At 38.1% G+C, this 20,003-nt stretch overlaps 1 protein-coding gene across 1 annotated transcript in view; it reads right to left on the bottom strand.

Moving 5' to 3' along the window:
- The window catches only part of EP300 (EP300 lysine acetyltransferase), a 64,441-nt gene that overhangs the window by 26,821 nt on the left and 17,617 nt on the right, over window positions 1–20,003 (bottom strand). The window contains exons 2-10 of the mRNA XM_055394137.2: window positions 17,962–18,599; window positions 12,329–12,505; window positions 10,823–11,084; window positions 9,540–9,653; window positions 8,450–8,698; window positions 4,976–5,069; window positions 4,277–4,414; window positions 2,538–2,655; window positions 1,712–1,883 (exon numbers count right to left, since the gene is read on the bottom strand). Coding sequence (XP_055250112.1) covers window positions 1,712–1,883; window positions 2,538–2,655; window positions 4,277–4,414; window positions 4,976–5,069; window positions 8,450–8,698; window positions 9,540–9,653; window positions 10,823–11,084; window positions 12,329–12,505; window positions 17,962–18,599 — 1,962 coding nt within the window. The remainder of the gene's footprint in view (window positions 1–1,711; window positions 1,884–2,537; window positions 2,656–4,276; window positions 4,415–4,975; window positions 5,070–8,449; window positions 8,699–9,539; window positions 9,654–10,822; window positions 11,085–12,328; window positions 12,506–17,961; window positions 18,600–20,003) is intronic.

Below are 20,003 nucleotides of genomic sequence, written 5' to 3'. Positions count from 1 at the left end.
AGGGTGCTTTTGGTGTTGACAGGAAATAATGTGAGATCTTATATTTAAAAAGACTAACATAGTATTTAATATGCTGTTGTTTGATTAAGCCTGATTATTTCACTGGTAAAAAGAGTATCTCTATAGACAAGAGCCACAGATTTTGTCCAGTGATTTTGACTGTGTACCCCCAATAATGTGTTTTGATGTATACACGTCCACTGTGAACACTGACTTTAAATAATATACATATTATACTGCACTATATATCATGTACCTCTTAAATATAAAAATAGAAATAATTAAGAATGATTAAAATCTATATAGTCTAAAATCACCTTTTTTATGAAAGGTGGTTTGCTTGGTTTCCCTGGTTTGCTCACTAGTTATGTTTACAGTTAAAAAAAAATTTGGATTCTTCTACAATTGATTTCTGTGTATGGGATGAGAGGAATTTCATTTTAAAAACACGCACTTAGGGCTACTCAGTTCCACTAATATTTATTCTTGCCTACACTAGAACCATTGTTTGTATTTTAAAATAAAGACTACAATTTAATACCTGACAAACTTTAAATTTGGGTCAAATTTCTAAACAAGTCAACTAAATTGTACCACACTCAAATATCTCAAACTTATCCACTTGTCTCTATATCTCAGTTACTGCTCTAATTCAAATAATCAGCACTGAAGCAGTGTCCTCAACCCTAGTCTTGACTTTGTTTCTCAACAACTGTTCTACCTATCTACTCAAAAAAAAAAAAACCACACACAAAAAAAACAAAACCCACACACCAGCAATTTTCCCTTGCTAGTGGGGCCTCCGTGCATATTGGTCTCTGCCAGAAATGCTGTTCTCAATTCTTTTCACCATCATGGTCCAATGAGAAAATGTATCCAGCACACCACAGTTAACACATGAGGCTGCTGAAAGCTCTCCACCTGACTACTTCAAGACCAGTGGGGTGTGAATTTCTGAGCCCACTCACCATCCACCAAAGGCCTAAGAGTTGGTATCTGCAGGCTCAGTTGGCACTACTCACAGGTAGCCAGCTTTTCCTGACTCAAAAAACACAGGTTTTCCCCATCACAGCTGTTCACACATCATTTAAACAGCCTGCATTTTTCCTCACTGTTGTGTACATACACCATGTTTCATTACTTGGAACCCAGTAATGAGTCAATAAATAAATAACAGGATGCATAATCATTTTGGCTATTCAGTTAATTCATTACCTCAAGAAGGCTGCTATAATCTGAACAATGAAACTGTCAAGATGAATTTTAAATGATTCTTCTGAGAAAATAAACAGTTCTTAGCCTATGAACATATTGGGTCAAGGAGAAATTATGACAAGCTAAGTAATCTGATACTGTTTAGGATGTATCGAAGCCAGTGAAGTGCTTGCCTGCTGAGTCTACATCAACTGGCTGCCTACCACAGGCAAGTCAGTAAAAACCCATGGGCTATCAGTTCCTAAGTGTCACTGTGAGAGAATACCTTTGGCACTAAAAATGATGCCATATTGTTAAGACACGTCAAGTAGCAAGTCTAGGAATCTTCAATATACTGTTTACTGTTTAGTATTACTAGAGAACGAACTAAGTTCTTTGAAAAGGCAATAGTCATTTGAAAGCTCTAGAATAGTAACATAAGCTAATGCAAATTAGTGAATATGGTTGGAAACCATTTTATTTCAGTTTCTCCTAAAAATACATAAAAAGCACTTACTAGAAGTCATTCCTTGTTGTGGCTGCCCCATGTTAGGCCCTGTGTTCATAACTGGCACCATGCTTGCAGCACTTGGTAGCATGTTCTGTTTCTGTAGTCTAGTCCTTCGCTTTTCTTCTAGTTCCTTCTGGATCTTATAGATCTTTTCAGCTAGCAGGTGGTAGTATTCCGCCTTTTTGAATTTTGTTAAGTAGAGATGAGGAAAAAAGACAAACTACCATCAGGTAACAGAAAAAATGAACTAAAAGCAAATATATGCTTCATTTAAAAAAGGCAGAAATGAAAAGGGAAAAGAAGCATTCTAATCTACTTTCTTAGATCATTCCAAATATAAGCTCACATTTAAAATGATCAGTGAAAAATTGCTATATAATGAATCTAAATAGTAATGCATGACTTCTCAAAGTACAATTCCCAACATGGGAAAAGAATATGCTACTTCTTAAAGAAGTGCCAATTTAGAGAAGAAAGTTCAACTGATACAAAAATACTACGTGAGATGAAAATACGAAGCAGCTGATTCACCACCATATTCCAGTGAAAATAGCACGGACCATGGAAACAGCTCAACCACTTTTTAGCTCCCAGAAGGACAACCCTGATAAAGTGCCACATGAGTGCACTGTATTAAGAGGAAAAATGTAAGATTCTTGACATACACTTTAAGAAGTGTTTTGTTATCATGACTCCACAGTGCATTACGGGACAGAATGGCTAAGGGCGTCCTCTGAGGCATAGTGTTCCGTGTGCGTGCAACAAAGAGGAGCAAACATAAACAACCAGAAGAGGCCCACTTTTGCTTTAAATAGAAAAAACAGATGCTCACTCGATTGTTTGCCGATTCATACATGTCCCCTTCCACTTTCCGGGCGTATGCAACTAGGTTTTCCATCCGTCTGTCTTTTAAAGCAGCAGGATCCGGAGTGGGAAATATGGCTTGAACACTAGGAATATAAAATCCTACCACTATTATATCACATCAGCTTTTTTTTCTCATCATAGAAACACACAGTATTTTAAAAAATTTCCTTGTTAGTATTTTCTCATTTTTATACAATGAATACTTTAGGTAAAATTTTAAAATAAGGCTTGAGACGTGTTCAAATATAAATTACTGACCAAAAGAAGTGTCTCTATTAATCAAATCAAAGGGTTTTCCTGATCAGAATATAAGAAATGACTCCAAAGAAATACACTCTGGTCCCTATTACTCTAATGTAGGGGAAAAAAAAGAATACTGTGCTATCTGCATAAAGGAAAGTGAGAAAACCTGACCTTTGCTATAGCATCATGTAGCAAAAGCCTTAAGATCCTTCTACTCTTGTACTCAGCTTAGTAAAATAAAACGTAATAATCTCTACAAAATCTTAAAAGATCAAAAACTTGAAGTGAAGGGAGCAAAAATGCAAAAAGAATCTGCTAAATTTAATGTCTTTTACTCTCTAGCAATTCCCCAAAATGCTTGGCACTAACTTTCCTGAAGGCTGACAAATGTGATTTCAGCTATGAATTTTATCATCTGGACATCTCATGGTCAGCTGTGTATTACACCTAAAGGAACCAGATGGAGAAGAAATAAATGGAAATCCGAGTTAGTAAAAACTTCTCAAGCATATAACATTAACATCAAGTCAGATGATCGATCCCAAATAACCTATTGTCTCTATTAAGTTTCTAAACAATTTGATCACAAGATAAGTTTGTTTTTATTATTCCTCATTAATTCATTGTATTAAAATAATCTCAGTTTTCTCTTTGTGTCAAATTCTATTTCTGGTGCTATCATTTGAGAATTCCTAAATGAAGCTCAAGTATAATAAACTAAGAAGATAAGACAGATTACCTGGTTTTAAGGTAATAAAACTGGATGAAGTGGAGATCCCTCTATCAAGTACAGGGGAAATGAAAAAAAAAAAAAGACTGATTCTTCCAAGAAAAAAAAAACTGCTGCATTTTGTTAAAGTATAAGTAACCAGTGAGGGCAAAGTTCTATTTTTAGGGTATTGGGTATATTACATTTTATCATTCTATATGCCTTACGCCTCTTTCATCCAACAAGACAGTGTTTGTGAAGTAGTGTGCCTGGCATACATTAACTTCACAAAAAACAGTGCACAGGTATTTCACAAGTAATCGCTATGTACACATTTAGAGGACCAGAAGATCAGAGAGGGCACCCAAACAGATTCAATTTGTCAAGATAATAAAAATTTTACCAAGGATAACAGAAGGCTGTGTTGCCACTACTATTCTAATGATCTAAGTTAAAACCTAGTTTTTCTTTTAAAATATGAGCTTTGTAAAGGAAATGATTATTAAAATGAATAATCTTTAATATATATTGATTATTGTCACTAGAACGAATCCTCACACATGGTTAAAAGCTAAAAGACACCTAAGAAATGATGGAGAAAAATTTGAGAAGCAGAGAATAGGAAGCAGGAAAGCCACAGGAGAAGTTTCAGCAGCAACCAGGCTATAGAAAAATCAGTAATTTCTCGTGTTTAAGTGCCTGGCAGATTGACCTTGTAACTCCTTATGAATAAGACATGCCAACAAGCTTACAGTTTGTGAACAAGATGATTTCGAAGATCCTGAGTAATATCTTCATGCCATTGCTTCCGAATTCCAGTACTGGATGGTTGAGCTGCTGTTGGCATAGGACCCAGAGAGGCTACACTGCCATTGTCACTCATCATTGGGCTTTAAAAAGGAGTGAAACAGTTTTAGCAAAGAAGGGTAGGAGAAAGAGGCCCTCATTTAAGTAGAGCCAACAGTGATGACTGCAATAGGGCCAATACACTATGACAAGTCTATTTACACATAAGTCTGGGGGAAATGGTATGTATGTATTTGTACTTGTGAGGAGACAATTAAAACACACACATTTCACTGTGTGGAGGGGTGGCTGATATATTGTGTTTAAAAGACTGAGTCTTGTGTTACAAGACTAAGCCGTCATTTTGACACAGCTTACCCAAGAATCCACTGGGCAATGGACTAATTGCTAGCACTGGGATAAAGCAAACTTGCTTGTTAAGCAGCTGCATTTGTTAACTTCCTACTGTATTTGTAGAGGTGTCAGTTACCCCAAGTAATTGATATAATTTCTAAAGAGGTTATACAGAGCCTAAAGAAAACACATAATTTGTGATCATTCATCAAGGATATTGTCAAATCAAGGAAACTTAAAAAGCTCAAATACGGAGCTCTAACAAGTGTCCTGAAATATGACAAAGGGCACAAGCCAAGATTAAAACTTACTTTTGAGAATTTATGGCTGAATGCAACATCGAGTCAGAAAGAAGATTCGACGGTTGAACCCCTACACCTCCATTTACTCCCATAGGACTAGCATCTACGTCAAAACAAAAAGCAAGAGATGGTGTTTTAAATACCAAAAAATGACAACAAAAACAACAAAAATTAAGGATAAAAAGAAAGGCAGAGGAAAAACTATGAAAGTACTAGAATAAAACATTACAAGAATTTTTTGTCCTTTCAAAAGACCCAAAACAGAAGATTTAAGGATATTCAGAAATGTGAGTAAAATAATCACCACAAACAAAGTCAAGAGACAGATGACAAATCTGGGGGGAAAAATGCTAATATTATATATGATAATTATTTGCAATATAATCAGCAACACATATATAAAGGTTCCTACACAAAGTACCTTTACAGCATAGTAAGAAAAACATGAACAATCCAAGAGGAAAGGAACCATTTACATAAAAAAAAGAAATACAATGGCTTAAAAAATATACATTAAAAAACATAATTTTTTTTTCCAGGTATGAAATTCCAAAAACTTTTTTTTTTTGGGCCACTGGGCTTGTGGAACATAAGTGGCTTGTGGGGACCTTAGTTCCCTGAACCAGGGGTCGAACCTGTGCTCCCTCCAGTGGAAGCATGGAGTCCTAATCACTAGACCATCAGGGAATTCCTATGAATTCCCTTAAAGTTTGAGAATACAAAATGTTGAGAAAGGTTTGGGAAAAGAAGCATTTTCTATGAAAATTCATAGGTGTGTAAACTGATCCACTCTTGGGAAAGCTATCTGGTAACTGTTAAACAAATGAAGAAAAAAAAAAAGCAGACATATTTTCACCAACTTAGATTTCCACTTGCTATTCCATCTTACAGTTATACTCAGGTGTATGGATAAACATAAGGGTAATGGTGTCAAAAGGAGCAAAAAACTAGAACTAACACTGTTTAGGGAACCGAACTTTAACACATGCACATGTTTTCATAAGCACTATCTACGTAAGAACATAAGAAACCTAAGGATGATGATCCCCAGGGAGGGGAATGAAAGACAGTATTTGTGTTACACAGTTTACATTGACTACTCCTTCCAACTGGCTTGAATAGCTCTATGTATTCCTATTACTTTTTAAATTAATGATTTAATGAATATTATTTCTTTAAAACAAAGAAAATCATCAATGGCAATATTTATACTAAACCAGATTTTCATGTGGTTAAAATTTTTTGATTAACAACTTTATTAATATATCCTTCAAGATATTTAGTTAAAAATAAGAAAACAAAACTCTTCCCTAAAATGCAATTAACTGACTGGATTTCTCAACAGCGTCTAATAAAAGTCCTATTGCCTTCTTTCATCACGCTTCCCAAATGGTTAGGCAGAACTCTCCTCCTAATAGCATCAAGGCAGGCTCTGAAATGCAGTCACTGGTACTGGGTTATCTGTCACTATGAAATAATCATTTTTAAGAAAATTACACATCGTTAACACAGATTTGTTTCACTGGTGGCCACAGTATGAAGGTAAAGAAAAAAGTGATTATACTATTACTGATTTGCTTATTTTACTGCCTTCTCATGGCACATGAAAAAAGATAGATATTCCGTCCGAAGTATCCAGGTTCATTTAACTTTGGCATTGACTGTGTCTAACTTGAGAAAGAGCTTTACTCAGATTTGTATTTAAGCCCCTAAGAGTGAGCATTCACTTGAGGTACAAAAATGTAGGGATAAAAACCCTACTGGCACTGACAGAGAGTAAGTCAGAAAGAAAGAAATGAACAAAAGAAAAATTCGAAGCACCCAATAATCAAGGAGAAACGTGTAATATTTTAAGCCCTAGGGAGAACCTTAAGCCTTAGGAGAACATATATTTTTTCTAAACCCTGACAAAATCTTTATACATTAAGTGAATCCAATAGTAATCAGAAGATTAAGGATGTGGTTTAACAGGGTCATGGGGGCCTTATAGTAAAAAGCTGTAATGCAGAGTTCCAGGAGTGGCTCCCCTTTCCCCTCTCTGCTACAGAATTTCTATTACCTGAAATATGTAGTAGAGATCCTGCTGTTTTGTCTATTTGTTCACTTACCTGCTCATCCACACTAGAGATGTCTCAAAAGTAGGAACAACCAATTACTGAGTCCCTGTGCCACAACTACTGAGCTTACAAGCCTAGAGCCTGTGCTGCGTGACAGGAGAAGTCACTGCAAGAAGCCTGCCCACCCCAACGAAGAGTAGCCCCTGCTTGCTGCAACTAAAGGGAATCTACGTACAGCAATGAAGACCCAGTGCAATGCCCCCCCAAAAACAGTAGATCAAAAATTACAAAAGAAAAAAGACTCAGAAAGGTAAAAAACAAATCCAAGAAGCTAACTTGCAAATAAACTCCTCTCTCAATAACTCTTTAACAGGTTAGCATTCCCTGTTAGAGTGTATATTTTCTTAAGTTAAAAGTAATAAAAATCAATAAGATTTACATTTTTATGAGTAGCGTGCCCAACTTTGCCTTCTCATTTAGAATCAAACAATAATGTGCAAAAACTAAAGCCTACTGCACCTATCAATAGAACAGCAAAAATGAGTTTCAGAGGAAAAAGCATGGTAGATTACTTCAAATCAGACTGCTGTCTAGTTACAGAGAACTTCATCACCAAGAACGATTTTAGAATAAGAAGCAAAGTATTAAGTCATGGGCTTACCAAAACTGCTTAGATGTTTAACTGCTTGACAGTAAAGAGATAGTCATAGGGCCAATCTCTTTCCTCATATAATTATAGAATAAAAACCACCCTCAAATTAGGGTATAAAGAACACTGCTCACTCTTCCCTTCCCTCTGTTCTATCCTAGAAAGAGGTTGGCAAACAAGTGTATCTGATAAACTATTTCAAAGGCAAATCACCTCAGCTACCAGATACAGTGAAATCTATGTAAACAATAATCAAACACCTCAAACCAAAAGAATAACTTCCAGCCCAAACACAACCATTTCTTTCTATACTTTAAAATATCAAAAAATTTGGAAACTTAAATGTCCACCTGTAACAAGACTATTCTATACAACAAAATACTATAGAAGCATCAAAAAGGATACATTAGGTAGAGAAACAGAAAGATGTTCACACTGTATGAAGAATAGTCTGTTAAAACTCATGGGATCCCATTTCTAGAAACAGAGACTAATATATGCACAACAAGATTAAGGATATACACCAATAGCTGTTGCCTCTGGTATACGGATTACAAGGGGATTTTTACACTATAATCTTCTAAAAGTTATTTCAAAAAATTAATCACGTAACAACAACAAAAAAAGACAGGGAGACGGGAAGAGAACAGAGAGGGAGTAAAAGAGACATACACATACACGCAGACTAAAATAAACTAAGGAGCTACCCTTGCGTGTTACATGGCAATCACACACACAGCTGGTGTCACCTCTGCCATGACAAGGACACAGACTTACTCATGTTGCTCATGGGCCGCATCCCTTGGGGAGACTGCCCAGACTGCTGGTTCTGCTGATTCTTCGCTTGCACCTGGGGCTGCTGGCTCGGCATCTGATTTACTTGATAGGGCAGTCCAAGGGCTGCATAGGCTCTTTCTATAGAGCTGGGATCAATCTGACTGACAGTACTTAGGCTGGGAGTGGACTGTTGACCCACCCCTAGAGAGCTAGTATTGCCAAGTCCAACTGGTGCTCCAGTCAAAATTGCTAGGGAAAACAGAAAGAGTATTACAATATTAAAGATGCTGAGACAGGAAATACTATCATGTCTGAATTTTAAACACAAAAATACTATTGTGTGATTATGAAATACATGCATCTTGTTTCCCATTATTTCCTTAAATTTCTAAGCGTAGAACTGATTGGTCAAAGAGCATCACTGGCATGAAAAACTTTTGATCCAAAATACCCAAAAGCCTCCCCACAAGCTGTATCAATGTTCCCACCAAGAATGCATGACAGCGTGACAGGAAAGAAATGGTATTTTATTTCATTACTTAATTTAATAGGGAACTTTTGGGTATTTCCTCCTTCTAGTGAACTATTTCCTAGTCCCAATTCTCTACTAGGATATCTATGATTTACTTACTAATTTATGGAATTTCATTCTTTTAAAAAATATGCTATATGCAGTTCCAAATTTATCTTTCAATCCTAAATGCTACCTTTCAATCCTAAATTTAGGTCCTAAATGAGACGTGGTGGCTGTACTTTCTACTTTTGATACTTTTTTTCTCTAAGAAAAGCTCATCACCTCCAGGCTTCTAAAAATAACCTCAAACTTTTCCTTAACATTAATTTCAAATTATCTAAATATTTAGATCACAGGTAGAGAAGCGTAATAATCTGCCCAATGTCAAAGCAATGATCTTTCTGGATCTTATTTTAAGTAATAAATACTTCAGTTCTAACCTTATTATTATGAAGTTTGTGATAAGTGGAAATAATCTAGTATGATAGCACTGGCAGTCACAGGAACTTCATATAATCAAGTACATTAAATCTCACCAAATTGCACTGGTGAAGAGTCTAAGAATACTTCACTTACACTGCTGATTTCTCTTATCTCCAGCATTTTTAAGGGGTAGACACACAGGACAATCATGCCTTGTACAATTCTTCCAGTGTGAAATGATTTGTCGAGAAGATGCACAGTGTGCCACTAATAAGAAGAAAAATGATTTTTTACATTATTATTGGCTAACTTATCAACCACATAACAAGTGCTACAAATGTTATTAATGCATCTTCCTAACACCCCCTAAAGGGTAGTTATTAATCCTTATATTTTACAGTTGAGAAAATAGGAAAAAACTGGTTAAGTAATTTGAACAAAGTCACAGAGCACCCAAAGTGGGATTCAAACTCAAGCAGTCTGATTTCCACAGTCTCTATTTTTGACCACAACACTGTATGAGAAAAATCTTTAAAAAACAGATTTCTCTTAAAAAAAAAAAAAAAATGGTACAGGGCTTCCCTGGTGGCTCAGTGGATAGGAATCTGCCTGCCAATCAACCCTGGTCCAGGAAGATTCCACACGCCACAGAGCAATTAAGCCTGTGTGCCACAACTTCTGAGCCCTCACGCTCTAGGCCCCGAGCGCAACGACTGAAGCCTGAGTTCCTAGAGCCTGCGCTCCTCAACAAGAGAAGCCACCACAGCGAGTAGCCCCTGCACAACACTAGAGAAAGCATGCATGCAGCAATAAAGACCCAGTGCAACCTTCCCCCAAAAGGGTACAAATGAACTTATTTACAAAACAGAAACAGAGTCAGAGATGCAGGGGAGGTGGAAAAATTGGGAGATTGGGAAGGACATATATATACTACGATACTCTATAAAACAGTTAACTAGTAAGATTCTACTGTATAGCACAGGAAACTTTACTCAATATTTTCTAAAGACTTACATGTGAAAAGAATCTAAAAGAGAGTGGATTTATAATATGTGTAACATTCACTTTGCTGTACAGCAGAAACAAACACAACATCGTAAAGCAACTACGCTCCAATATAAAATACAAACAGATTCCTAATGGCTCTATAATTATATTAAGTTGGGTAACATTCTTCTTAGTATTTGCCTACGTAATAGCAAACTCTCAATATTTAAAGCTATGCTGGGGCAAATAAAAGTTCCTTGCAAAAGAGAAGTCTCTAAAACTTCCTCTACTACCACATCTCTAGATACTAACAAAATGATACTGAAATTTTATCGTAACAGAGAGTAAGGCATTATCAGTAAGGAGTCTCAGGAGAGAGAAAATGTGATCAGCTCTAACTATAAATAAATACTGATTGTGGAGCATAAAGAACCTCTGAGCCCACTCACCTTGGCAAGACTTGCCCGACTGGCAGTGTGTCATGTGGTTAAGGACGTTCTTCATTGTTCGACAGTGGGGAAGGTTGCACTGCCTCACCTCCCCATTGGCCTGCTCCCGGCGCTGGCACTTGTGAGCATGCAGGAGGAGGACAAGCTGCTGCTGGATGAGCTTGCGCTTCTCCGGATCAGCTGTATGTGCCCCAGAACCCATCCCCTGAGCCACCGGAGCCACCAGGCCTGGCTGCTGGACCTGCGGGGCCTGCTGCTGGCCCTAAGGGGTACAACAGTAAAGACACGTTCAATGTTAGGTGTCACTGGGTGCTACCTCCTGCATAAATATGGACCTGGAGATTTTCAATGAAAACGTTAAACAACATGTCATCTACTAGGTGCCAGACCCAATTTTTTAACACAGGGGATTCTAAGATAAATAAACGATGGCTTCTGCCATCAAGAAGCTTAATTTAACAAGAAAATAAATTACTATTACTATATTAACAAGTAATATAATCAAAGTATGTATAACATACAGAGAGCAAAAGAAAGAGAAGGACAAGGTAAAGTCCAGTGCAAGGGGGAAAATAAAGGAATCTATTGTGAAGAGCGTGTTCAAGTTAGGTTTTGAAATAGTGAAGACCATCTCGGGAGACCTAGCAGCGGCCCTTCAGGTGGGTGAAAAAGTAGCTTTTGTAAACTCTGGACAAAATTCGTTTTTTTCTATAGAAAAGTAAACATTTCTGGAGACAGAGAAACGTGTTAATCTTTCATTTCCAGTACTTAGCAGAATATGTGAAATACAGGCATTCAAGCAAAAAACCTAAAATATCTGAAAAGGAAATAAAATTCCTATAGTACAATTTTTGAAGACGAACATGGACTATTTGATACATTCACAACTAGAGATAGTTTTACTTTAGAAAAATAGCAATGTTAAGAGTTGGAGATTTTTCCATAACAACACTGTTAAAAATAATGTGTAACTTTGAGAGGGAGGGAAGTTATTTCTAACAGTACCAGATATAAATCAATAGATATCCAGATGACTGACTGAAGAGGAAAAAGGTTCCACTTTCCTATCCCATAGAAAGAATTGCGTATACAAGGAGTTGAATATGGCAGGACCCCAAAACTTTCATTATGGCAGCCCCACTTGCTTCTGTTTGGACTAACACCCTTACTGGTCAATACCCAAGTTAAAAAACACCATGTGAAATGGAAGGCAGGCATAAGCTTCCCTGATCACAGAAACCATCCCATTACATCCTAGTGTCCTGCTTTGTAGCAGAACAGAAAACATAAAAGTTTAACAAAATTCTTTTAAAAAAAGAAAAATCTTTTGGCTGCACCAAGCATGCATGGCATGTGGGATCTTAGTTCCCCATCCAGGGATGGAACCCATCCCCCCTGCATTGGGGGCACAGAGTCTTAACCACAGGACCAGCAGGAAGTCCCAAACACATTTCTTTTGCTCAAGTGTCAGATGGAAAACAAATCTGCAGACAGATTACTACCCACCATATTGGGCATTCCTCCACCAGGAACTGCCTTTTTGTCCATTGCAAATGGAGATAAGCTATTTGGTAGTACAGACTTTGCTGGAATCTGGAGACCAAGGCCACTGGCTCCCATCTGCTGTCCAGAATTCTGAGTGTATGGTGAACCGTAAGGATTAGGGTTGTTCATCATTCCCATCTAAGAACAAGAAACAGAAAAGAAATTACAACTTATTCCCCACACTAATAGGACATACTATTTCCTTTCCTTTTCCACTTCGTAATTTACAAAAACAACTTTAAAAGAAATTCTCCATATATAAAAAGACCGGGGCAGAGGTACAGTAAATTTAGAGGTGTTTCCTGTAAATATGAGATGTTACTAAAAATGTGTCTTCATTTAGCTACACCTACTAAGCAGGTTCTGCCATTCATTTCCACTTTCAATGTACTAAATAACTTTCATTTAATGTGCAAACTATAACTAACAAATTCAACTCAATAAACCATCTAATCCTTAAATATATTAGAGAACTTGATATATCAAAGCATTTGAATGCTTATTCCAGCATTTAAAAAAAAAAAAGGGAGGAGACTTCCCTTACTGTCCAGTGGTTAAGACTCTGTGCTTCCAGTGTAGGGGGCCTGGGCTTGAAGTCAGGGAACTAGGATCCCAAATGCTGTGTGGAGAGGCTGGGTTAAAAAAACAAATACCAAAAACAAGGTAGAAAACTGGTAGTTTGGGGGATATGTCTTTATTTTTAATTTAGGGACAAGTAGAACAGTGATTTAAAAATTTTTTGAATCTGAATTATCTAGATACAGCATGTAAACTTTAAAGCCTGCATTTCTGGATATCTTATACCTAGCTGCTTTATTAAATTGCCTCCTTGCCTCTTAAAGTAATCTGAGTGTATTTGCAATCCCTATGTACTTTATTTATTTTTTAATATTTATTAAATACCATGTTTTATTTTTAATCAAATCATTGAGCTTCCTCAATATCCCTATGTACTTTAAAAAGGAAGTTTGAGGACTTCCCTGGCAGTCCAGTGGTTAGGAATCTGCACCTCCACTGCAGGGGACACAGGTTGGATCCCTGGTCAGAGAACTAAGATCCCATATGCCGCAGAGCATGGCTTTAAAAAAAAGTATTTCCTTGTCTTTATGTAACTCCGTGTGGAACCATCATACTGTAGCTTAAAGAACACAGCATTAATTATTCAGAAGCCAAATGTTTTACTGATAACAATGATGCAACTCACAACTCTAGTCTTCCACATAAGACCCCTGTGTAAGTCAATCACTGCCTACTTGCAAGCACTCAGGATTGAAACTAAGGATGCTAAAGGAATCATGCCAGGTTTCTTCTCATCTTTCTCACACAGATCCAATTCTATCAAAGGGTCCTTCAAATTCTACCTCTAGCCACCCAGTTCCATGTATCCGCGCCCACTGTCACTGTCTTAATTCAAGTCCCTGATCACAACTTTTGTAGACTGTATCTAACAGGCTTTCTTGCTATCTGTCCTCACTTTTTTCTACTCATAAGGGGTAAAAACGATGGTATACCAGACCTTTCATTATCTTCATGAGAACCTGACTACTTCTCCATGGCAGAAGTACTACTTATCTCCCTTACCCATTAACTTGCAAACCTGAGAGCACCATGTTTCTTGAATCTCCAACATGCTTCAGCTTTTCCCTTTCCCTTTATCTAGGCAGTGAGTGGCACACCTTCCTTCCCTATTTTTTGGCTCCTGAATGCTAACCCATAAAGGAAATAAAATACTAAATTCACAGAGGCAGGGATGATGATAGGGAATGAGACTGAGGAAGTGGCATCGTTCTGGTGAAAGCATAAAAAAACAGGCAGCCTCAGTGGGATGCAGCCAGAGTAAAAACATATTTGGTCACTGATAACTGGAATTTCCTATGTGAATGTGACCAGTGAAAATGTAGGGATAATCAAATACAAAAACAGGCTTATGTGAAAAGTTCCAGTTTCTCCTGGTAGTTCCAAATGGGGCTGGGAGCACTGCTGCTACATATTGCTTTTAAAGTACTGATATTTACACTAACGCAGTTCCAACAGTGTGCTCGCCTACACTTGGGGGAGCTGGATTTCACTTGTGTTTCTTATTAGCATGGAAATCAAGGGTAGACGTAAAATGAAAGTCATTTAAGAGTCCACAATTTATATAAATAAAACACAGGAATTAGTAAGATGCCTTCATGTAGTTGTTAAGACGCATAATGTCTTTATCAAGTGCATCCTAGTAGAGTTTGGTCCTTCACACATCTGTTCACATAGACATCACCGTGACTGCCTACACAAGTTTCAACAATTCCTGACACTGCTTGTCCCCTCAATCACAATGCATAACCTAGAAAGTCCAAGTTCACTTTAGCAGACCCTGGTCTCAAATATACAGACCGCACTAACTGCTGGCAGTAATTCATTCCTAACACTTCTGGTCACTGTGACCAACAAAGACCCTCAGGCTTTTTGTGTGCCATCTCCCTCAGAGTTTTGCTGCCTGTGTTAGGAAATAAACACAACCAACCTCCTCACCCCTACCATTTCTACCTACTCAACCCCCTCTACTCTCACTAAGTATAACAGGAAGGGAATATACTGTACTTAATTTCTGTTATACTGTAGCTAGTTATCTCATCTTGTTCCCTTCTCTACAGCTAATGTGATCCAGATGTCCAACTACCTACCACCTACCTGGACCACAGGGATACAGATCTCCACCTCAACTGAAAAGGCAGAGGACCAGGAAGCCAGTTAGTTCTAGGCAACTAAAACCAGAGGAACTGCAGGGCAGTATTTTATCTTTCTTTAAAAATAAATCTGACTCTACAGGTTGTCTCTTAGTGTCCGATGCATTAAAAACAGAAACTTAGGGAACACAGGAACACATAAAACACATGATGGTAACAAACACAAAACCAGTGCCAAAAATACAACAATGTGAACAGTTCAGGTATATTTGCTGCTGCTGCTGCTGCTTAATCACTTCAGTCGTGTCCGACTCCGTGTGACCCCATAGACGGCAGCCCACCAGGCTCCCCCGTCCCTGGGATTCTCCAGGCAAGAACACTGGAGTGGGCTGCCATTTCCTTCTCCAATGTGTGACAGTGAAAAGTGAAAGTGAAGTCGCTCAGTCGTGTCTGACTTGTAGCGACCCCATGGACTGCAGCCCACCAGGCTCCTCCGTCCATGGGATTTTCTAGGCAAGAGTACTGGAGTGGCTTGCCATTGCCTTCTCAGGTATATTTAAGAGACAAAAATCCCTTAATAAGACTTGCATCTATCAACAGTAATGCAAAACAGTAGTAAATGTGAAAATGTGACTCCATGAATCCCCAAATAATAAAAACAAAATTAAACTACATCCTGACCTGGTCTACCTAATGGCTTTCATGAATATACCTATATTCAGTCATTCCCCTGTGCCAACTGCTGACAGGTAGGAGAGGCAGTGGCAGGGTGGCATGTGCAATGACAAAGAAGGAAGGTTAGGGATCTTTCAGAACCGAAAAGACACCTAGTCCTAAACACTGTCCATACTTATTCCTATGACTCTTACACTACTAATTCAGGGGCCTCACCTCCCCATAGGGACTATTTTTCAAATTGATAGAGAACACCTAAAACCACACCCATCAAGACTGCAAATTTGGGAGTAAGAGTCTCCTTTAAAACCCATTAGGATTTGGGATAAAGACTTGTCTTTTTCTCTCTCAGCATGGATTCTTCCTCTCTGCCTTATACTTAATACTCTTAAACTTTATGGGTTCAGTACTCACACAGGTGGTATTCACTTAAATATTTTAGTAATAAAGTCTTTATATTTGAATTACCCCTCCCCATGAAAATACAGGCTCCACAAAAAAAAAAAAAAGAAAGAAAATATAGGCTCCACAGAGCCAAGGAGTTTTTGTCTTTGATTAATTTACTGCTATACATCCAACCTGAAACAATGCTGATGTAGAAATTTGTGATTTAGATTATAAACACAACAGTGACCCACTCTCAACCTAGGCATTCTCCTAATGAGCCTTTTCTTATTTTTCTTCACAGCACTACCTGGAAAACTATTAATTTACATCTTAAGTGTACCCTAGAAAGTAAGTTCCATGAAGTGAGTTTATTCACTGCTCTAGCTTCAGCATCAAAGCTACAACTCAGTAAATATTTGCTCAATCTGTGAAGGTGTAATGTTTGTCATCCCTGCCCCCATATAAACATCAGGAGGGCAGGGACTCTTAATAGGCATATCCCTAGAATCCAAAAGAGGTACTTAATAAATACTCTACCTTCTTGTTTCTGGTTCTCATTCCAAATATTTTAAGTAAACCACATCAACACAGTGACATAAAAGTGCCAAAAAGGGAGACCCTAGAGAGTAGGCAGTTGACACCAAACAGAATCCTTTCCTAAGTTGTCTATATTTTTTACCCTGTATCTATAAAAAATACACACACACACCACACATATTTAAGGGCTTTCATTTATCTCCGTGACCTCAGGGTTCCCACTCCCAATTCATTCACGTTTTACTTTCATTCTAGAATTCTCACCATCATGCTTCTCAGGAATACACAAGTCCCAGTGCTACTCAAATTATTGCTCTTACAGAGCACGCTTGCTCCTAACTCTATGTGAAAATCTGTCCCATCTCTAATATCATCTTACAAGTGAAGCCATCTCTTTCATTCAACAAGAACTTAGGAATAATTACATGTCAGAGACTGGCAACTATAGTGTGATGCCATTTCAAGAAAAAGGAATAAAATGTGTAGGAAAAATATGGAGGAATAAACATAAAATATACACTTATAAAATTTTAATTATACAGAGTACATATTTAAATGTATTTTAAAATGTATTTAACAATTCTCTACTTGATAAGGCTAGGAGAAAAGCCTTTCAAATAACAGCGAAAATCAGGTTAATTAGAACACCTGGAATGTTGGTTGGGGCTATATGACAAACTAGTGCATCTTTAGGGTTTCCCAGGTGGCTCAGTGGTAAAGAACCTGCCTGCCAACACAAGAGATGTGGGTTAGATCCCTGGGTTGGAAAGATCCCCTGGAGAAGGAAATGGCAACCCACTCCCATATTCTTGCCTAGAAAATTCCATGCACAGAGGAGCCTGGCAGGTTGGAGTCCATGGGTTGCAAGAGTTGGACACAACTTAAGTGACTAAACAAAAACACATCTTAATATCCATTAACCAGTAAGGAAAAATAATTACACATCTTTTAAAAACCAGGGAAATTCCAAGCAATGGGAACAAACAAAGTCTATCTGAAGATGGTATAACGCCAGCACTCTCAAAACTGTGTTTTAAGCGAGGCTTTGAAGGCTAAAATGAGATGAAAATATTCTAATACTTGTGTCACAGGGAAGAAGAATTAGCTGGCAATCATTTACCTTCACAGTTGTTAAATGTATCACTTACATTTAATGTAAGAGCATTATAAAATTTGTGACAATAGATCCCTGGCATATAATATGTGGGAAATGCTGCACAATATAAGAACATTAAACATGAGCAGTAAAGACGACAGGCTCTCCTCCTCCACCCCGGGACACTCAGAAATACACTGACAGGGCACACAAACCGAAACCGCACTCACCTTAAGAGGCTGGGGACCTCTCAGTCCTGTCTGCCCTCCCATCTGGGGAGAGCCTTGCTGCAGTGGCTCAGTCATTAAGTTGCCAGCATTTCCCATGCCTGGGTTTGGGTACTGCATATTAGGTCGCCCCCGGCCTGCTCCAATTGAACCGTTCATGACTTGGTTAGGCATCATCCCTTGTCCATTGCCGGCAGTCAGCATTCCAGGATTCATGCCGGCATTCATCCCCGTGTTCATTCCCATGGCAGGCTGGTTGACTGGACTGCTCATCATACCTGTTGCCGATGGCGTGGGACCCTGATTTGGTCCACTAGTGCCCATCCCCATGTTGGGAGAAGTCAAGCCTGCCTGGGCCATTGGGCTTTTGACCATGCTATTTATCAAACCTAATCCAGGACTGTTCTGTTGGGCTTGGCTGGCCATGCCTTGGCCTGGGCCACCAACCCCCATATTGAGGTTAGGGGAACTACCAGACCGTAGCAATTCTGACAGTTGTTTATGTTTAGAGGCTGCATCTTGTACTATGCCAAGACTTGTCTGAAGCTGACTAATATCACCACCATTGGTTAGTCCCAATTCTGTAGAGTTGATTAATTCATCTGGTAAGTCATGCTCCAAGTCAAACAGAGAGCCAAAATCTAAAAACAAAGAGGAAAGATAAAGGTTAAAGTATGACAGTCAAAATTACAAACTTCTCTATACTTGTTCTTGATAAGCATTAAAGATCATTTCTAAACCTCACTCCATGGAAAACTGTATTAGTTTTTCATGTTATACTAAAGTTTTATTTTACATGTTTCTGTGTGTATGTACATATAAAATATATATAAAAGAGTACTATCGTGCCAACAAGTTTAAACATTTATAAACTGTACCTAAAATAAAATCAAAGAAGAATACATCTTAGTGTGATATGCATTACAAGTCGCTGAAAGTTTGTATTGACAGTCATGAAAGAGATACATAATTAAAATTGTTTACTATTCCAGAATTTCTTACAAGGGGTTAAAATAACTCATCTCACAGACTAAATCCAGAATCTATACACAAAGTTAATTCATAATGAAAAAAAAAAGATGAAAAATATAACTATAAAGACAATTGATAAAAAAAAAAAGATCCTCTCTTTGGAGATCACTCAGCTTAAGCTCCAGGAAGACAGGGGCTGCTTACCTCTAACTGCTATCACACAGCGCCTGCCACAAAGCTGAATGAAGTTGTGTTCACCTGACTTCAAACCACAGATTAGTTTTCCTTAACCAAAATCTAGCTGAGTAAGATATGAAACCATGTGTCTAGTTCCTTCACCAACCTACAAACCATTACCACTTCATCTCTGCCCTACTCCCGTGCCAAAAATAAGATGCGAAAATTATAGATTAACCTAGGGTTACTTGTCCTTGGCACTACTGAACATTCTAGGCTAGATAATTCTGCTTGGGAGGAAGGAAAAATTGTCCCGTGCACTATACTCAGCAAATCCCTGGTCTCTCCGGTTAACACTAGTAGCACCTCTAACCAATTTGGGACAATCAAAAATGTCTCCAGGTATCACCAAATGTGCCTTGGAAGTGCAAAACTGTCCTTGGTTGTTGACAGTATTAATTCATCATATGCTGATGGTAGACTGTTTCCTTGTGTACTCCAGGGGGACAGTAGAATGAAAGCCGCTTAAAAGTATATGATTGCAGTGTTATGTAAACAGAAGGACTAAGGTGTTTTGAGTTTTAATTCTCCAAGTAGTTTTAACATGAAAAGGGCACTGCTGAACTTCCTTGGTGGTCCAGCGGTTAAGAATCTGCCTGCCAGTGCAGGGGACGTTCCATCCCTGATTGGGGATGGGGGCATCTAAACCTATGAACTTCAACTACTGAGCCCAAGTGCCACAACTAGTGATCCCATGTGTCCTTAATAAATTCCTGTTAGGCACTCAATAAACCTCAATCAAAAAGAAATTATATGTATCCCTGCATCTCCAACAAGTCAATGGTAGAAGTTATCAAGAGATTCAACAGTACCTCGTTTGAATACCTGATTCAACC

This window comes from Moschus berezovskii, chromosome 6, assembly GCF_049115385.1.
Source record: "Moschus berezovskii isolate FMDL1 chromosome 6, NW_MosBer_1.0, whole genome shotgun sequence".
In the NCBI taxonomy this organism is placed as follows: Eukaryota; Metazoa; Chordata; class Mammalia; order Artiodactyla; family Moschidae; genus Moschus; species Moschus berezovskii.
The sequence above is the reverse complement of the archived record's forward strand: the minus strand, read 5'-3'. Positions and strand labels throughout refer to the sequence as shown.